Here is a 19,939-nt window from a genome sequence, read left to right as displayed (position 1 = left end):
TACATTATCATATTTGCGGCTAAATGGGAAAATTCGACCTGTTTGGTAATCAATTTTGTCTCTAAGGAATTTTCTCTCCTTTTTAGCCACAATCTCATCCTCATGTTTAGAAATTCTTTTTGTTATTTCTTCCAGTTTTTTAGTTAAATTCTCAGGTGTGTCTTCTTTAGCTATTTCCTCTTTGAGTTCGGCAATGGTTTTGAGTAATATCAATCTGTCTTTCCAAGCATGCTTAATCAATATCGACAGCATTCTATTTGAACAGTCCATTAAATTTTCTGCCCATTCCTTGGCCAGTTCTACATCAGGTTCCTCATAGGAGGGCGCTATCAAGATTCTCAGGCCCCTCGGCACTCTTTTTTCTTCTTGATACTTTTCAAGTGTAATGGCTTCCCACCATTTAGAGACTTCCTTCCGGATAAGTTTTTCCAATCTCGAATATTTTTGTTGAATAGAAGTGGGAATGGTCGAATTTACATGAGTACCTTGTTGTACTCCTGATGCTGTCGATTGAACAAACATAGATTGTGCTCGCAGCCTTCTGCGCGATTCTACATCTTCATCCATTCCTGTTTATTGGAGAACACAGTTTATCTCCACATGCTTTAGTAATGGAATATTATTTGATAGCTGAAATACGATCTTAGCTGGTATTTTTTAATTGGTGTGCTGAACAACTCCTACTTGGCTGACTCAGACTTCATATCCGCTGGTCGCCGTGTTAGAGACAGTCGCGTTACTCCTTGTGGTGTAAGGCAATGCTTACACTGTGCAGCGCGCTTTTAATAGTTCAAAATAATGTTACCATGCAAACTTGCAGGTTTCAAATGCGAGCAATAGCCTGCGTTAGTTTGCAATGGGAAAGACTCACCCCTCGGGAAGCTCCGGATTCCGACGAATGAAACGTCACTCGTACCTCCGTTGCATGTTCCCATTCAGGTCTCAGCTTTCTCCCGCTTTGCTCGACAGTTGTTTTTCAATCAGCGTCTGCCACACAGGATACTCCAGGTAACGCGGGCCAACCGGTACACGCTTTAATATCCACTTCACTTCCCCCGAAGGAACCGGGACACACAGACTGCGGTGCAATGCAGGGTCAGAGGACTCCCTGCCAATAATAAACCGTTTCACCAAACGCTCCAGAAGTCGCGTAATGCACTCTAGTCCAGCATAAGTCACCACTCCATTAAACCAGCAGATCGTATTTCATATACTTCATTTTATTTCCAGCATGATAAACAGTACAACGGAACCAACCCAACGCGTTTCACCGAGGGTTCGGGTGCCGCGTAGCGCGATGGTGTTCGCGTCCCATATGTCAGCTCCAATTTCCCAAAATACCCAGCCGGGTTTGTAGAAACAACAGCACTCACACGGGCAACAGCAATCTTATAGCAGGGCGGTTTATTTACAAAAGGCAAACAAACGCGTTTCGGGACTAGAAATCCCTTCGTCAGTGTTATCATTTGGGCGCCAAACTTTTTTTCTTTTTAAACACTGTTCATGCCCGCTATTGACATAAACAAAGGACTGATGCATTGCGTCTATAGGGCGCGCCATCTTTGAACGCCTTACATCTTAAACATTTCGTCTTTATGGCTACATACAAAGCAATATTTCTGTTGTGTGAAGAAAACGTCAGTCAAGACATCAGTGTAATAACACTTAAACACATCTCGCCGTGTATCGGCATGTTTCAATTCATATTTAGGATCATTTCATTCCCACAAGTGGCCTTATACCTGAGAAACAACGCATTACTGAGAATGCACAATTAGAGCAAAACATCGCTGTCTTTGTAAATAACGCTATATTAGCCAAATCTTGCCATTCGGGAGAGCTGGTTGAGGGGTGGGAAGAACAAGCCCCCAGAAAACGCAGGCAAACAAGGCGAGGAGGATGGAAAGCCAAAAGGCAGAGGACAAACAAGATCAACAACACGAGTGACCAGGAGCCAAAGGAGGGGCAAGTGGTAAACACTCAAGACCAACTAACTATTGTCAATCTGTCTGAAAGGACCCTAACACCATCTGAAGAGTCTGTTTTAAAGTTGGGCCTAACATTCTGTCCAAACAAGAATATGGAATACACACAGACACGCATAGACCTTTACAAGTTCACTCGTAAGATCAAGCTGCATAAGTTTTTTAAGATAAAACCTACGAAGCAAGAATCCAAACATCTCAGGAGTAACAAAGACACCGATCTTCTTACGGTCAATGACCTCACAGCCTGTGAAGTTTTGGAGAATCTCAGAACTGAGAACGACATGGAAATTACCGCAAGTAACAGCACATTAACACAGAGATTGGACAATGTCAATGTAGAACAGGAAGCATTGAAGACCAGCTTCAAACTTGCCTCACGATTTGTCCCTCAGACTGCAGCGGATGCGATTGACGTCTTTGCAGAAGTGGTAACCAGAGATCTGGCTGCCATGAGGATGGAATCAAACTCCAAGAAAAAGAACTATAATATGACAAGAAAACAACAACAGGCACTGAGATGCCTGACGGAGGACCCAAAGATCATTTGTAAACCCTCCGACAAAGGAGGCAATATAGTTATCATGTCAAAAGTGCAATATGTTGCAGAAGCAAAACGACAGCTGGATGATCGAAGTTGTTATAATACCATCACAAAAAAGGATTATCTTACTAGCATTGAGGAACTGTACAACTTGCTCAAGAAATGGCACGATCGACAAATGATCGATTTGGACGAATATCTCTTTCTTAAGACCATGAACCCAATTCTACCTTGTTTTTACCACCTGCCCAAGGTCCACAAGAGTATCAACAACCCCCCTGGGAGACCCATCATTTCCTCCATAGGAGGATTAACTGAGAACCTTTCGAAATTTTTGGATCACTTTCTTTTTGGCTTTGTTTTATCTTTGAAATCTTATGTAAGAGACTCTACAGATTTTATTGAAAAAATGGAGTCGATCATCTGGCAACCATCCTACATATTGATTACACTGGACATAACAAGCCTCTATACTTGCATAGACCACGAACAAGGAATTAAAGCTGTTGAGTTTTTCCTGAGTCGAAGAGAACTGAAATTTGCATTACACAACAAAATGTTGTTAGAACTTATAAGATTTTGTCTCTACAATAACATCTTTCTTTTTCAGGAGACTATATATCAACAGTGTTCCGGTACGGCGATGGGTTCCTGCTTCGCCCCCAGCTACGCGAATTTATTCGTGGGCTGGTGGGAGGAGCAGGTAGCCTGGGCCCCTAATAATGCCGCATGGAACGAAAAAATAGTAGCATGGAGCAGGTATATTGATGACCTGCTCCTAGTATGGAACGGGTCTATGGAGGAGGCTGTAGAGTACATTGCAGTGCTTAACAACAATGAGTGCAATTTGAAATTTACTGGGGATATTAGTAGAGAAAGGGTCAATTACCTCGACTTAGAAGTAAGTGTGAGGGACGGAAAAATAAGCACCCAACTCTATCGTAAGCCAACTGCGGGGAATAGCGTTTTACACGCTTCAAGCAGTCACTCCCGCAAATTAATCTCCAACATCCCCTATGGGGAATTGCTACGACTAAAACGCAATTGTACCCATAATGAAGACTTTGAAAAAGCAGCCAGTGACAGTATAACTAGGTTCCAGAATAGAGGCTATAACACCAACAAGCTATATGAAACCTTGAAGAAAGTTAGAAAAATTCCTCGCAGTCAACTGTTTGAAAAGAAGGTACTGACTCAATCTGAAAAAGTACAGTTCAGAATGATCACACCGTACGCTGCAAACTCTTTCAGATTGAGATCAATCTTGTCCAAACATTGGCACATACTTAAATCGGATCCAATTGTGGGCCCTGATATTCCAGCTGTGCCAGCTATCACTTTTAGAAGGGCAAGGTCACTGCGAGATGAGATAGTCCATAGCTATCTGCCAACTGAAAGGAAACAGTTGGGAACCTTAAAAGATGCCAAAGGGTTTTTCCCGTGCGGGAAATGTAAAGCTTGCTCAGCAAGCAAAAGAACGTTGACATATGAGGTGCCTGGTCGTCAAGTCAGAAAAATCACTAAGTTTATGTCCTGTCACACAGATCACGCAGTTTACTGCCTGATCTGCCCGTGTTCATTAAGGTATGTGGGCAGTACCATCAATCCCGTTAAACTTCGGATACTTGAACACATGCGGGCAATTGCCAATAAGGATTTTAGCTACCCGGTAGCAAGGCATTTTGCCATAAAGCATAAAAGTGATAGGACTTTACTAAGATATTTCTGCTTAGATCAAGCAGCTGAGAATCCCAGAGGTGGTAACCGGCTGCAGGTCCTGAGACGATTAGAGTCTAGATTTATCATTGACCTTGAGACCAAGGCTCCGAAGGGACTAAATATGGGGGAGGAACTTGCCTCTCACTTGGGCTAAATATCATGGGAAATGTGTCTTATTAGATGGTATTGGTCTGTAATGTTTTTGGAGTGTGTCAGAATATGTATCAGGAATGTTATTTGAAAATGTATATAGTGCAATTAATTTTTTGTCGTCTTAATGATATATACTGTTGTGTCGATTCTATGGCCTGTGACCCGAGAATTATGCAACCTGATTTTAGGTTGCAAATGCCGATCCACGGCAAGATTTGGCTAATATAGCGTTATTTACAAAGACAGCGATGTTTTGCTCTAATTGTGCATTCTCAGTAATGCGTTGTTTCTCAGGTATAAGGCCACTTGTGGGAATGAAATGATCCTAAATATGAATTGAAACATGCCGATACACGGCGAGATGTGTTTAAGTGTTATTACACTGATGTCTTGACTGACGTTTTCTTCACACAACAGAAATATTGCTTTGTATGTAGCCATAAAGACGAAATGTTTAAGATGTAAGGCGTTCAAAGATGGCGCGCCCTATAGACGCAATGCATCAGTCCTTTGTTTATGTCAATAGCGGGCATGAACAGTGTTTAAAAATAAAAAAATAAAAAAAATAAAAATAAAAAAAAAGTTTGGCGCCCAAATGATAACACTGACGAAGGGATTTCTAGTCCCGAAACGCGTTTGTTTGCCTTTTGTAAATAAACCGCCCTGCTATAAGATTGCTGTTGCCCGTGTGAGTGCTGTTGTTTCTACAAACCCGGCTGGGTATTTTGGGAAATTGGAGCTGACATATATATATATATATATATATATATATCCTGATAAAGAATGTGCTGTGATACCATAATAATGGTGCTTGGCGCTATGTAAATACAAATAACATAACATGACAACACACATACTCGAGCCATAGTGCAGTAAATCTGTCGTGGTATTTAAGACAAGGTGTAGCAAAAAAGCATACGTGTATACTCATAAAGAGTTCATGAGGTGTGACATCACAACTGTTTATTTATTTTGTAATTGGACAGTTGTGAAGTCATAAAAGCGACTAGTGGTTTCTTAGGTGCAGTTGCTTTGTTTGCGCGTGACAGACTGTGGATTGCCTAAGTTAACAGGCCATTGTTTCTGGAACCAGAGAGGCACCCGGGATTGCGAGACAAATTGACAGAGAAAGATGAATTATGAACGTCTGGCATATTCCAATAACTCCTAATAATGCATGCGTTGCTAGGAAACCGGACTTGGAAGTAAAGGGAAAATACATCTCTGGCTGCAATTCCGAATTGGTCGGTTCCCAGTGAGAATTGAGTCTGCCTCGCGGAGGGACAGAGTACTATGAAATATTATTAAGAGATGCTGTTCGGGGCAGTTTGAATATGGATTAAAAACGCTGGTAGCCAGAAAGAGGCCCTGTACCCCTCCTAAGTAATGAGATGGACTTCTTCCAACTCTGGAATGATAGATTACTGAGCTTAGACTGTGCCTCTCATATCTCAGTGTAACCTGCACCCTCAGGATCAAATCTAGCTGGGTGGGTTCATCCTTCTGAAATCGATGCAATGAGGCCTATACGATACTTCTGGTCGAATGGCTAAATAAGAAAAACTAAAAACAAATAAAAGTACCCACACTTACTTTCAAAAATCGTGACGTCTAAGCAACCATTGACAAAGCCAACAGGTTTTTGCATTGAGTGTCAGCCATTTGGCTTTGGGAATATTTGTTTTGTAATGGTGTTTGTTAAACCTTATCGTTGAAGGAGCTGCCTGACTCTTACCAATATAAAGAAAATGCTAAAAACAAATATTTTTGTCTCAAAAAGCACACCAAAAGAATTTTCCGGCTCTTCGTCTGTGGAACAGCTCGTTGTGAAAATGCAGAACATCACTCAAAGTGTGATTAGCCAATGGCTGAATTGCTCTGCCCTGTTGCCCCATGCAGTGTGCACTAGTGGGTGGAAGAAAGAGGAGAATTCTACTCAAAGACCGGTCAATGGATAAAGAGGAAGCCCCTAGATCCAATGTTAGTAAAATCAGGAGGTCTTGCCTAACACCATACACCAAATATTACTGCACTGGTGTGCATCTTGAGTATCGAAGCCAGACTATCCAGGGGGCAAATATCGGGGACAAAATATCGCATCCAAAATATTTAAAAGTGAGTAAGTATAGATTTCCTACATCTACCTCCACGAATAGGCACCCTGAGGATATATCGTCAAGGTGCCTCGATCTGGAGTTAGGAATAGTAAATCTATACTTCCTCTATATGCAGTTACATTTCGATATGTTGTCAAACTCCAGGATCTTCTTGTACCGTGGTTTTTATAGCCTCGAAATTCAGCAGTGCAGTAGGTTGCGCTATTAAATCAGTATATTGACATTTTTTTATTGGTATTTTACAGTACAACATATATCACAAATAACATGAAATAGCAGCTCGCTGAGTGTTCGACGGGGTTTTTCATTGCGTTGCTGATTGATGAACGGTTGCCCCATAGTTTATAAACATTTAACACAGAGACATCGGGGTGATTGCAGTAGTGCAGGCAACCAAAATGGGCTCCCAACCCTTCCTGCTATGTAGTAAAACCATCCATATTTGGAGTTCAGAAGAACCCTCACGGACAAGGGCTCGGTGCCACCGCACCTACTGCACTATTGATAACTACGCAAGTCGCCAGGGGACCCGGGAAGTTTGCCTAGAAAGACCTATCTGTGAGTTGCCTGCATTTCACTCCTTTCAGTACCGCGCCTGGGCCTAACACTACCTTTCTGTACAGCTCCTGCCCGAGAGGCCTGACTGAACACCCCTCTGCGGCGCCGGGGCCAGAGGGGCCTATCTGCGCGATGCTTGGCCTAAAGGCCTGCCTGTGCAGCGTCAGATCCGAGAGGACTGATTATGCAGCGCTTGGACTAGAGGCCTGTCTGTGCAGCGCCTGGTCCGAGAGGACTGATTATGTAGCGCTTGGCCTCAGAGGCCTGTCTGTGCAGCGCCTGGTCCGAGAGGACTGCCTAGGTTGCGCTTGGCCTAAGAGGCCTGTCTGCGCAGCGCCTGTTCCGAGAGGACTGCCTATGTAGCGCTTGGCCTCAGAGGAGGCCAGGCTGCGCAGCGCCTCTTCCGAGAGGACTGCCTATGTAGCGCTTAGACTCAGAGGCCTGTATGTGCGGCGCCTGATCCGAGAGGACTGCCTATGTAGCGCTTGGCCTAGAGGCCTGTCTGTGCGGCGCCTGGTCCGAGAGGACTGCCTACGTAGCGCTTGGCCTAGAGGCCTGTCTCTGCAGCGCCTGGTTCGAGAGGACTGCCTATGTAGCGCTTGGCCTCGGAGGCCTGCTTGTGCGGCTTCCGGGAGATCTGCCTCTGCGCGAGCCTGGCAGTCCTGTGTGGCCTTCTGGGCCTGACAGGCTGGTGTCTCAGCAGTGCCAGCGCATGGCAGAGGCGTCAGTGTGGTGCCTGGGAAGCCCGCATTAGGCCGTCTGTGTGTTCCTTCTGTGCGCCAGCAGCTGCTGTGCTGTTGTACAAAGCGCCTCAGGAGTCTGGCAGGCGCTAAGAGGGAGGCCTGTGTGCCCAGCCCGAGACAGCAGGGAGCAGAGACGCGACTGCACGACATGAAAAGGGACATCAGAAGTGATTAATGAGCTGCTTTCGGGCCCGAAACTTAAAATTCACGTCTCATATCGGGCCGTCTGTGACACCTGCCCAGGGCAGAAGCAGGTGGGCTGTCTGTCCCATGTGGGCAGGAGGGACTGGAAAAACAAGGGCAAGAGGGTAGGGGGCAAGAAAAAAGGTGTAATAAGGGCAAGAGGAGAGAGGGCAGGAAAGGGGGGGCAAGAGAAGGGTAATAAGTGCAAGAGGAGAGGGGCAGAAAAGAGAGCGAACACACATGGGCAGAAGGAGAGGGGTAACAAGGGCAAAAGGAGAAGGAGATGGAAAGAGAGGGGATTTAAGGCAAGGGCAGGAGAAGAGGATTGATAAAGGCAAGAGGAGAGGGAGCGGGAAAGAGAGGAGTAAGAAAAGTGCCGCAGGAGAGGGGCAATAAGGGCAAGAGGAAGGGGCAGAAAAGAGAGGAGTAATAAGAGCAGGATGAGCGGGAGCTGGAGAGAGGTAAGAGAAGGGCAGGAGAGGAGTAATAGGGGCAAGAGGAGAATGGGGCTGGAGAGGGAGGTAAGAGAAAGTCAGGAAGAGAGGGGTAATTGGGCAAGAGGAGAGGGGCAGGAAAGAGAGGGGTAATGGGGCAAGAGGAGAGGGGCAGGAAAGAGAGGGGTAAGTGAAGGGCAGGAGAAGATGGGCAGTTGGTAAGGGTAGGAGGTCGCTGGGACTGCCTGACCTCTTTAGGTGGGAGAAAAGGAGCAGGAAAGAAAGGGATAAGAAAGTGAAGGGAATGAAGAGATTGAGAGATGCAAAGGGTGTGAGGGAGAAGGGAGAACCGGGAGAACCTCTGCTCCAAGGGCAAGAGGCAGAGGGCGAGAGACAGAGAGTGGTGTGAGAAGGACAGGAGGGAGAGGGTACACCTGCAGCGCCTGCGGTGCATTCAGGACCCCCCTCAGATCAGCCTAAATCCTATGGATACCTGTGAGATGTGGCAGTGACAGGTTTTTGACATGATGTTTGCAGTGATTTGGACACATTCTTTTTAGTATCTTGGACTAACCCAGGCAAGGCTGATGACGCTTCCACGAGGCGCCTCGAAGCAGATTGCAGAAAGCACAGAACCAAAGAGTGAGTTCGTTCAATGGTGGAAAAGTGAGCCAGCTCGCTCAGCATTTGAAGCAAAATATATATTGCCAATACTTTTTAATATCGGGTTGTATCACTTTAATGCCAAGGAAGAGGGCGTGGATCAGATTTTAAAACAGAATATTTCGTGGGTTGTGTGAGGTCTTCGTACACGGCGGTCTTTTTCCCCGAGGGGTGCCATCCACAGCCAGTCAGTTACTGGCCAAACTAAGTAACCTCAATTTTTGCAAAAATAATAAATCTCTCATTCACTGAGTGCTTTCAACCCCTCACTGGATGCTACAAAAAATCACCTTGTCTACAAATTGTTTACTATCCATAGAGAACATTTGTGCTGATAGGGGTTCCAATCCACAAATGGCCTCTCTTCCAGTGAGGGTTTAGGCCGAGCCAGGTGACAGGCACAGCCTTGGATACGTTGAGGGTTGACGAGGAATAGCCAGGACCATGGGGATCCCCTGGGATCTCTCTGCCACCACTGAGGGCATGGATCCTCGAGCTTGGGTAGGTACAGCCCCTTATTTCCATGGATGTCCACTGGACTTGGCACTAAGAGGGTTTGAGTCTGTTTTGCCTCAGCAGTCGTAGAGCGAGCCCTGGTCGCTTCTTTTCTACCAGCTCTAAAGTGACACGTGGAGTCCACAGGGGTCCCCACCATCGCCGTCACCATGTTTTCTGTTTTGTTGCTCGTGCAGGGTCTCAAACTGATATTTCTTTAATTGGTACGAAAAAGACACAAAAAATGTATTGAAAGGCTGCAGCGACCTCTGACTGCTCAGCCTTGGTCACAATCTCTCAGCAGTCAAATTGTGGATGTCACAGCTCAATGCTGTCCAGAGCAAAGTCGGTTTTTGTGGTTAAAGTTTTACTTTCATTCTCAACAGCTTCCTGGAGAGACTGAAGTTTGTTGCTGAGACAATTTTAATTAAGTACCTGGGCAAGAAACCTGGGGTGTTATTAAATGCAGGGGGGCAGCTATCAAAATAATGAAGTCATAACTATTGTCTGACATAAATATTAAGTCCTAAATATTATTGATAAAATATTGGCGCATTGGGTGTCGATTTTCCATGTCCAGAAGGATCAGAAGACATGTTTTGCTTTGGTCAAGGGCTAGGAGAGCATCATCAACGATGTAAAGAATAGTAGTTTCAGTGTGGGGCCCAGGCCTGAACCCAGATTGGAATTTGTCGAGTAGATTGAAATTGTATGGTTGTCATGTGACTCCTACACCTTGTACTTTTTAGTCTTATGTAACATTTTCTATACAGTTATTTACACACATATTGATTGTCTCTGTGTAATGTGTGTGATGTTGCGTGCTCTGATACCCTACAATGGTATGAGTGGCGCTGTAAAATGTTGCAAAGAGTGTTCTTTTGGATAGAAATCAATTCTGATTATTAAAGAGAACCCCCAACCATGGTATTATGCTTTAAATTATGAGTTTGTGTTTCTCCAGACCAATCACTATTAAACTAGACAGCCTACTAGTATGGTTGTTATGTGACTCCTACACCTTGTAGTCTTTAGTCTTATGTAACATTTTCTATACAGTGATTTACACACATGTTGATTGTGTAATGTGTGTGATGTAAAGTGCTCTGACTGCCTACAATGGTATGAGTGGCATTGTAAATCAAATTAAATTCAACTGAGAGAGAGTGTGGTTATGGAGACTTGAGGGGCACTGTTAAAGGATGGTAGTGAATGAAACCGTGGCGGAGGTGGTCATGGGGGGGCACCAACAAACCTTAATGCACAGGGCACCACCAGTGCTAACGCCAGCCCTACCCTTGAGGCCAGTCTGCCTCACCCATAGGTAACTCCATTGGCCTTGTTTCAGCAGTTGTAGCTGCAACTCACCAGGGATTGGCAACACAGGAGTTGCACTCACACCAAACTAAGTTTGCACATTTTACAATCTCTCTGCTTCATTCACAAGCACTTTTACCATGTGCTGCCTGCTGTAGGGCCGCTGGAATTAATTATGCAACAAAGGATGACAAAATTATGCCGCAGTATTGACTAAATTATGCATTAAAAAAAGGCTGAAGCGTGATGCAGTATATTTTCTGATATTTTATTATTTTGAAATGTGCACCCACGCTAACCGTCTCTGGAAAGATTATCCCTTATTAGTACCAATGTAACATACAAATGTAGCAGTGAGAAAGGTGATCAGTCAACTTTTGCAATAGGCCATCCACTCCGCAGCAACACAAGTCACATTTTTTATTAAATTTGATACGTTTGAGCTACAAACAATTTATTAGTTTAAATGGTCAGATCATGCAGCAGATCTTGCATTGTGAGGCAAATATGGCAAAGCCATAATTATATAGAAAACATTTACAAACTAGGATATTTTGCTATTCATGTTTGAACTGCTGTTGTGGAAAAAGGGAGGAGTGCTGATAACAGAAATTCCATGGCTCGGAGACAAATGGCTTGTGCTTCCACATTTTGTCGTATTTAGGACATTCCGTGATTAGAAGTATATCCCACTTTCTGAACGTATTTTAATGCCAATAACTCATTATAACCTTAAATAATCATGTGTATCCATTGGTTGATTAAACTGGGCAGTGAAATGCCAAACAAATACTAAAAATTGGGATGGTTGCGAATTCTGGCCACACCTCTGGCTCCGCCCACTGATCCAATCCTTGGGTTATTCCCACCCTCTGATTCTCCGCTCACAGTTCCCCTATTTTTTTCCCCCACTTCTACCACTGCCTTTACCACGCATGCCTTTACCATTCAAGTTTGTTGTAAAGGCATGAATGGTTAGGGGGCATGGGTGGTTAACTTTGCCACTATTTCGACCCGCCGCCCTAAGCCCTAACGTACGACCCCATACTTGCCCACCCACCTGAGTCCCAAAGCCTGCCCTGAAAACCACCCTTTACCCTCCCCCTGCCCTGAGGCCTAAAACCTTGCCCCTTAACATACACTATGAGCTGCATTCTAGAGAAGGAGGGCGACAGGACATAGACTACAAGTTCAGCCTTTTAAGGGTCCTTTAGACCACTGCTGCTCCCCATTCAATGCACACACTGAAAGCTGAATGTCACAGACTTTGCAAACAGACACCACCCCATTTGCGCAGCCAGTATTTCATCAACGGCTTGCGACCACAAACATAGTGGTTGCAAACCCCAGACACAGTCTGGACAGAACAAGCTAGCGGGCACCTCTTTCCTGCCCACACTCCCTCATGATTCAGAAGGACCTGCACTTTGGACATAATAAGTTGCAAAGTCAGTGGGAATTAAAGTCTCTTTTTTAGGGCTTGTGTCTGCGTTGCAGTGCGCAGGACTGCTCGCGCAGCGAGAGCCCTTTTGTATGGGGTTTTGAAAGCAGACCACACGCTCCTACGTGTGATCAGGCTTTTGCCATCAGGCACACGATTGGCACACGATTGGGCAAAGGCGGACGCATGTCCCACCTTTGCAACGCCCATTCCCGACAGTGGCTAGCACGTGCAGCAGCGCTCGTTTGCCTCGCTGCCTCTGCTGCGCTCCCTCCCCCCGCTCCTCTGTGGTGTGTGTGCACCACTAGTTGCAATTCCAGGGGTCATCCCACACATTTATTATATGCGACAGTCGAAGTGGATCCTTCTGTAGTGCAGGACACACGCGCAAACACCATTTGCGAGCACATACACAGAGTGGGATTCCTTTATTTTGGGGGGAAGCACTCTCCCACGCGCCAGTGGTAAGTGGTTCTGTGAGGGCAAGCGCAAATTGTAGAACCACCCAAGGGGCATTTTATAAATCGCTACCACCTGGGGCCTTTCTCAAGGGGCTTGGAATGGGACCCGAATGCTCTTGGACTACCTACTTCCACTTGTGTGATGAACTCACTGCTTAAACCCATTGTAATGTTGGTGCAGTCCCTTAACTTGACTCTTCCATGTCGACTGAGGACCACATTGACTATCTAGCGCTATCAGTCCATTCCAATACTACTTTATCCTGCCCGCCTTTCCCACATTAAACCCTGTCATAAAAAAGACCCTTTGTTTAAAACGATACATTTGACCACAATTAAAACAAGCATTTGCAATACGGGGGGGGGGAGAGGGTCTCTCAAAGGGGAGTGGTTGATGTAATTGAGGGTGTGGCTTAAACACATAAGCTGCATCCAGATATATAAAACAACAAGTAACATTACAACTACAGCAAGTCAGAACTATTGCCTTTGTCAATGGTTGCTAGTTGTATAAGATAAATTAGCAACACCAATGGCTTCGTTGTATATAATATTGAAAATGCATTATTTTTTTGGGGAGAGGTTGTGGCATTATGACTAAAGCTACTGACTCTGAAGCTGAGGAAGCAGCGTTGAGTCTTAACTTCCTCTCAATATCGTGTGATTCTAGTCAAACACCCGTAGTCTACCAACAAAAAACATAAAATTAATATGTAACTGGTGCTCATGTAAAGTATCCTTCCACCAGATTGCGCAATATAAAACTGCAAAAAAAAAAGCGACGTGCTGCAGAGTTAAGATTCTTTTTCTCGCACCCTGAGGCTGAGGGCAAGAATGGAGGGCCCCATTGGCACCCGTCTCTAGCCACATGTAGGTTATGATATGTCTAAGTGGTTTGCTATATAGGCTTTCTAGCTTATGTTAAGGTGTGAAGCTGTACATACAGTGTCAGGCTACACTCTGCACATACAAGTGTAGTACAGCACTGAGGTTTTGGGTACTGTATGCAACAGGTGTCAGAATGTGTATACATACAATAATCGGGCTGTACTTGCAGGTATAGGGCTGCTGTTCTAGATGGAGTGGAGTCAGTTTGTGCCAGTGTCGGGCTGTACGTGGAGGTGTATGTGTGAACCTACAGGTGCTGGACTGCCGGTGTCTGGCTACACAGATTTCAAGCAGGACATGCACTTTCATGGTATTGTATGCCGTCACACAACAGCACATGTAGTTGTCAGGCTGCACATGCAGGGGTGTGTGCTGCATATACATATACAAGTGTCTGTGCAGTTTTCATGCTGTTGTGTGTGCGTGTGTGGGCGTCCGGCAACACATGTGATTGTTCAGAAGGGCATGCTGCTGTCAAGCTGCACATTCAGAGCTTGCGCTGCACATGCAGGTACGAGCTGTCTGTTCAGGAGTCTGACCACACCAGCAGATGTTCTACAATATATGCATTTGCATGGCACCACATGCAGTTATTTGACAGCACACTGAGTTGTTGGGCTGGACACACTTGGGTGTGTGCTACATGTGTAGCTACAGCTGTCTGTGCAGCTGCCGAGCTGTATTTGCATATTTGCATACATAGGTGTTTGGCAGTAGATGCAGATGTATGGCAAAACTTGCTGTTGTTCACAACATGCAGCTATCAGTCTGCTTGTGCAGAAATCGGGCTGCATGTGCAGGTACAGCTGTCTTTGCAGGTGTCTGGCTGCATTTGCAGGTCTCTGATGCATGATGCAGTTGTCTGGCAACGTATGCGATATTTCAGAAGGAGATGCAACTGTCAAGCTGCACATGCAGAAGTCGGGCTGCATATGCAGGCACTGGGCTCTCTGTGGGGATGTATGACATTACAACGCATGCTTTTACGTCGCATGCCTTTACAATGCAAGTATTACAACGCAGTCCATTACAACGCATAGTGCTTTGGGGTGCTGGATAGTGAATAGTTTAATTTACTATTCCAACTCCAGTCCCCGTGGACACTAGGGAAGGTTATTGGATAGTAAATTAACCTATTCCCTATCCTAGAGCGCCCCCCAGAGCAATGCGTTGTAATAGTGTGCGTTGTAATGGTTTTGTTGTAAAGGCTCTGCGATGTAAAAGTTGCGTTGTAAAGGTTGTTTACCCTCTGTGGAGGTGTCTAGTTTTTAGGATGAGCCTGGGCAGCGCATGCGCAGCTCTCGGAGGCATCCTGTATTTAGGTAGGGGCGTGAAGCTCCGCCCACTCTCTGCCCATATTTTTCATTGGCTTGTGCGATTGTTCACTGTAAACTTTGGCTGTTTATTGGTCAATAGGCTTAGTAGTCCCTCCTTAGTACCGCCTTGTCTAATTTTGTAACCTCCCATGGCGACACCCCCTTTTACGTGTGTTGTTACTAGGTAGACTTTAATTACAGCCTGCGAGCACTATTTTCTCAAATAGCTTTTTTCTGACTGCTGTTGCAGACAGGACATGCTCTCTTCTAACGCTTTAAAAAGGTCTCGCATTTGCGAGGGTTTAAGCTATTGACATTGTAAATGACAATGCCTTTAATTTATCTGTTTTAAAAACAACACATAAATAAAAGGCATTGTCATTTTACAATGCTAATAGCTCAAACTCTCGTAAATACGAGACCTATTGCATTGCAAATGCTTGTTGTTCATTGTAATTGTGGTTCTTGGACGCCAAAAGCCGGTAATGTTGCATACCAGAGGCTTTGCGGGTGAAAAAGCTTTGCTATATATGACCCTCCTTGATTATCGCTCTAGTCTACTGTTTAAGGTTTGTCAGAATTACAGTTTCTCCTTTTTGTTGTTATAAAGTAGACTTCTGACATCTTGTGTGTTTTTTTTTAATCTCAGGTTATGCGTTGAGAATGCTGGTGCTTGCGCCCCACGCAGTCTTCCAGGTCACCGTGCTGCTCGTGCCTTTGCTGGAGACCTTTCACCCCGTGTCTTCGCTTGAGGCCGGGGTCAAATCCAGAAGGATACCAGATGCCTCGATCTATGAGGCGCAGAACCAGGAGCTGTGGGGGCAGCCGGCCCGCGAGGGGCGACACCGCAAACATGGAGTGACAAGAGCCCGTGGGCCCTCTCGAGGGCGAGGGTCCCAAGACACGCCCTCCAGAGCCCGAGGATCTGGGGAGATCCCCCGAATGGGGAGCACCTGGGGAGAGGAAGAGAGCCCCGCCCCTCTGAGGCAGAACAAGGGAGTGTTTTTGGGCTTTGAGTATCCGTATGGCGAAAAGGAGAACCAATCGCCGGGTTCTGGGCCCAAAGGGAAGAAACTGAACCGAGAGCAGAAACGGCAAAACCGCCAGGAGCGCCTGAAGCAGCAGGGAGGTACGTCCTTGATTCTGATTGGATGGGTAAAGGGGCGGAGCTGGAGACTTTCCTGGTTGAGAGCGGCTGGGTTAATTTCAGAGTCAGAGAGTCAACATAAATATAAACCCCTGGCACACGCTAAATCATATCACAATTATTGAACACAATTAGTGCATAAAAGTTCTTTTCATAGTCTTTATTTTCTTAACTCTTTTGCCATCCAACACGTGTTTCGACATATAGGGAGTTCCCCATGACTTCTTCAGGGCTAAAAGATATAATAATCACATGGTTGCAGTGTGCAGACAACACATCACACAATAAAACCCCAGTGATTATGGTGCTACATTGTTCTGAATACAGAATATGAAGAACTGGGTGTCTAGCAGGTTAAAAAAACCATGCACAATAATTTAGACCACCATTCCGATCCATGTCGTATGTATTTAAACTAATATACCACATTAACACAAACATTTTAAATCTTCAAAATAAAGATCTTAAAACGTGGGACTTGGTGCAATCCTGGGAATAATTTAAAGTGCACTTTCTCTGTCAGAAATTAATATGCCATCAAGCCTATGTGTTGTTGTCAAAGCCCCATGCAAGAGATACTGCCCTCGTAATCAGAGAGCACATACCTGTCATCATTTATGCCAACTGGCAAGTCCAACCTGTAGTAAAATTAAAAAAGAAAAAAGCTCTACCAATTGACGTGCTGGTTAAAGTTGAAAGGGTCCCAATAATCCACATAAAAACACCTCCTATGTCAAAACCGGTTTTAATTCCGTCTTGGCAATCCAATCTGTGTTTTCACAGTTTAACAAATCTGTGTATTAACAGTAAAGTGTATCAGTGAACGAGGTTATATAGAGCCAATCGTGATATAATTATCTCAAAATTGACTTGCATGTCCAAATCAAATATTCTCACCCGTGTCGTATGTAACTTCATATCCTCTTCATATTAATCCATCACTTCATATATCAGATCCATTACCCCTCCAGACAAATTAAAAAGTCCTACAATACCTATGAGTAGAAACACCCATCACTGTCTTTATAATTCTATACATTCCAGATACCTTGCTGCTCCATTAGTATAAACCAGGAAACCAACCTGAAAGCGAGTACGCTACAGAAATTCATCCAGCGTCTGTTCACTCTTGTGGAAACAATACCTTTGACCCCTCTGGGATTTAATTGGACCTGCCGGACCATACGACTCCAGCACGCCCTATCAGTTCCAATTCGTAACCATAATGAGTTGCCATATTGGAAAGGCATATGTATATCTTTCCCCCAGCCAATACTCATAGTCTAGCTACTGTGGGTATCAAAATTAAATCCGTGGCCCAGGGGTCACAGCTGATAAAAACATTCTGTCAATACCCGAACTCTCTTGTGGGAAAATTCATAATTCTTGTTTGCTGGAAATGTGGGACTCCAATCGCTACCCAAGGTGTGTTTGCTGCATATATCCGGCTGAATCAATCACGTTTCAATGTACCACTTCTCCCTTACGGATAATGCGTATTAAGGCTGTTGAGCAAGGCCTCAACACCGATCCTGAACTACAATACTTTCTAGGAGTTTAGGTTATACAAATATGAATAGATTTTGTCATTGGTCCTTTTAAATAGATGGGATGTGTAAGGATATACTGAAACGTAGATGTAATTGATGCTTTACATGTGTCAATGGTATGAAAATACATTAGTACTTGTGATCCATGACCGTCCCAAAAGAAACAACATTTGTAAACATTGCTTAAAAGAACTTCATGCAAAGTATTTTGCAGGTTTGTTGTATTATATTTTTTCATCTTATGTGATCAAATGACTTAATAGCCGTGGGAGAATTGTGAGATCTGGGCAAGAGACGTGATGCCTTCTGGTAAGAAAAAGGTGGCCAGATGAAAGTTAGTTTATATCTGAACGAGCAATGGTGTTCCCATTTTTATTCAAAGTACACATTGATTGGTTCCTGAACCTGGGACTAAATGATTGTATATAGAGTTGGGTGGGAATAAATGGAGGATAGTTGTGTTCTAAATATACATTGGAGTAATGAATGGAGGTCCGTAGGGGAGACATGGTATATCGAAGCGTGATTGAGTCAGCCGGATATATGCAGCAAACACCCCTTGGGTAGCGATTAGAGTCCCACATTTCCAGCAAAAACGCTTAATGAATTTTCCCACCAGAGAGTTTGGTTATTGATAGAATGTTATTATGAGCTGTGACACCCAGGGAACGGATTTAATTTTGATATCCACACTAGCTAGACTATGAGTATTGGCTGGGGAAAGGATATACAGTGCCTTTCCAAGGTGCCAACTCATTATGGTTAAGAATTGAAACTGATGGGAAGCGCTGGAGTCGTACAGGCCAGCAGGACTAGTTAAATCCTGGAGTGGTCAAAGGTATTGTTTCCGCGAGAGTGAACACAGACGGTGCGGCTGACAGACGCCGGATGAATTCCTGTAGCATACTCGCTTTCAGGTTGGTTTCCTGGTTTGTACTAATGGAACAGCAAGGTATCTGGAATGTATAGAAATATAAAGATAGTGACTGGTGTTTCTACTAATAGGTATTAAAGGACTTTTGAATTTGTCTGGAGGGGTAATGGACCATGAAGTGATGAATTAAGAAGTAGAGGATATGAAGTTACATACGACACAGGTGAGAATATTTGATTTGTACATGGAAGTGACTTTGAAGATAGTTATGTTACGATTGGTTCTATATAATCTCTTTCATTTTACACTTTACTGTTAACACACAGATTCGTTAAACTGTGAAAACACTGATTGGATTGCTGGGACGGAATTAAAACTGGTTTTGAGGTAGGAGGTGTTCTTAAGTGGATTATTGGGACCCTTGCAAAGTCAAACAGCATGTCAATTGTTAGAGCTTTTTTCTTTTATCATTTTACTATAGGTTGGATTTGCCATTTGGCATAAAGGAAGACCGGTATGTGCTCTCTCGTTACGAGGGTAGTAGCTTTTGCATGGGGCTTTGACAACAACACCTGATGGCAAAATCATTTCTGATAGAGAAAGTGCACTTCAAATTATTCCCAGAATTGCACCACATCCCATATTTTAAAATCTTTGTTTTAAAGATTTCAATTTTATGTGTCAATGTGGTATATTGGTTTAGATACATACAACATAGATCGGAATGGTGGTCAACATTTTTGTGCATGGGTTTCCACCTGCTAGTCATCCCGTTCTTCATATTCGGTATTCAGAACAATGTAGCACCATAATCACAGGGGTTTTGTTGTGTGATATGTTATTTGCACAATGCAACCAGGTGTTTATTATATCTTTTTAGCCCTGAAGAAGTCGTGGGGCGCTCCCTATATGACGAAACTGGTGATGGCTGGGCAAAAGAAGTTAAGAAAATAAAGACAATGAAATGAACCTTTGTGCACTAATTATTTGCATTAATTGTGATATGATTTAGCATGTGCTCTGGGTTTATGTTTACATCATAGGGATCTTAGTGATATAATTTTGAGGGGGCAGGGTGATTCCTCCGTTCCTTTGAAGCACTGTGACATACATTCAGGTATTTCTTATTAGCTCGTGAACTGTGAGAGCTATAACTAACCCTGTGTGTATTCACCCCATTTTACTCAGTTTCAGAGAGTCTGCAGTAACCCTGGGCGTCCGATTCGGCTACGCCCACGGAGTAGGCGTAGTGTTGCCTTCTACGCATTTTGCGTAGACAGCGTAGCCGGCAACACTACGCCCACTCCGTGAGCGTAGCCGAGTCGGCCGCCACCCGCCTCCCTCCCGCCCT

The 19,939-nt window shown here is 44.4% G+C and overlaps 1 protein-coding gene across 2 annotated transcripts in view; it reads left to right on the top strand.

The window, feature by feature from the left end:
• DRAXIN (dorsal inhibitory axon guidance protein) overlaps nucleotides 1-19,939 on the top strand; it is a 208,033-nt gene that overhangs the window by 111,454 nt on the left and 76,640 nt on the right. For both annotated transcript variants that reach the window (XM_078642214.1, XM_078642215.1), the window contains exon 2: nucleotides 15,667-16,146. In XM_078642214.1, the coding sequence (XP_078498340.1) occupies nucleotides 15,681-16,146 (466 nt within the window). In that variant the 5' untranslated portion in view covers nucleotides 15,667-15,680. The remainder of the gene's footprint in view (nucleotides 1-15,666; nucleotides 16,147-19,939) is intronic.

This window comes from Lissotriton helveticus, chromosome 5_1 (assembly GCF_964261635.1).
Source record: "Lissotriton helveticus chromosome 5_1, aLisHel1.1, whole genome shotgun sequence".
Classification (NCBI taxonomy): domain Eukaryota; kingdom Metazoa; phylum Chordata; class Amphibia; order Caudata; family Salamandridae; genus Lissotriton; species Lissotriton helveticus.
The sequence above is the reverse complement of the archived record's forward strand: the minus strand, read 5'-3'. Positions and strand labels throughout refer to the sequence as shown.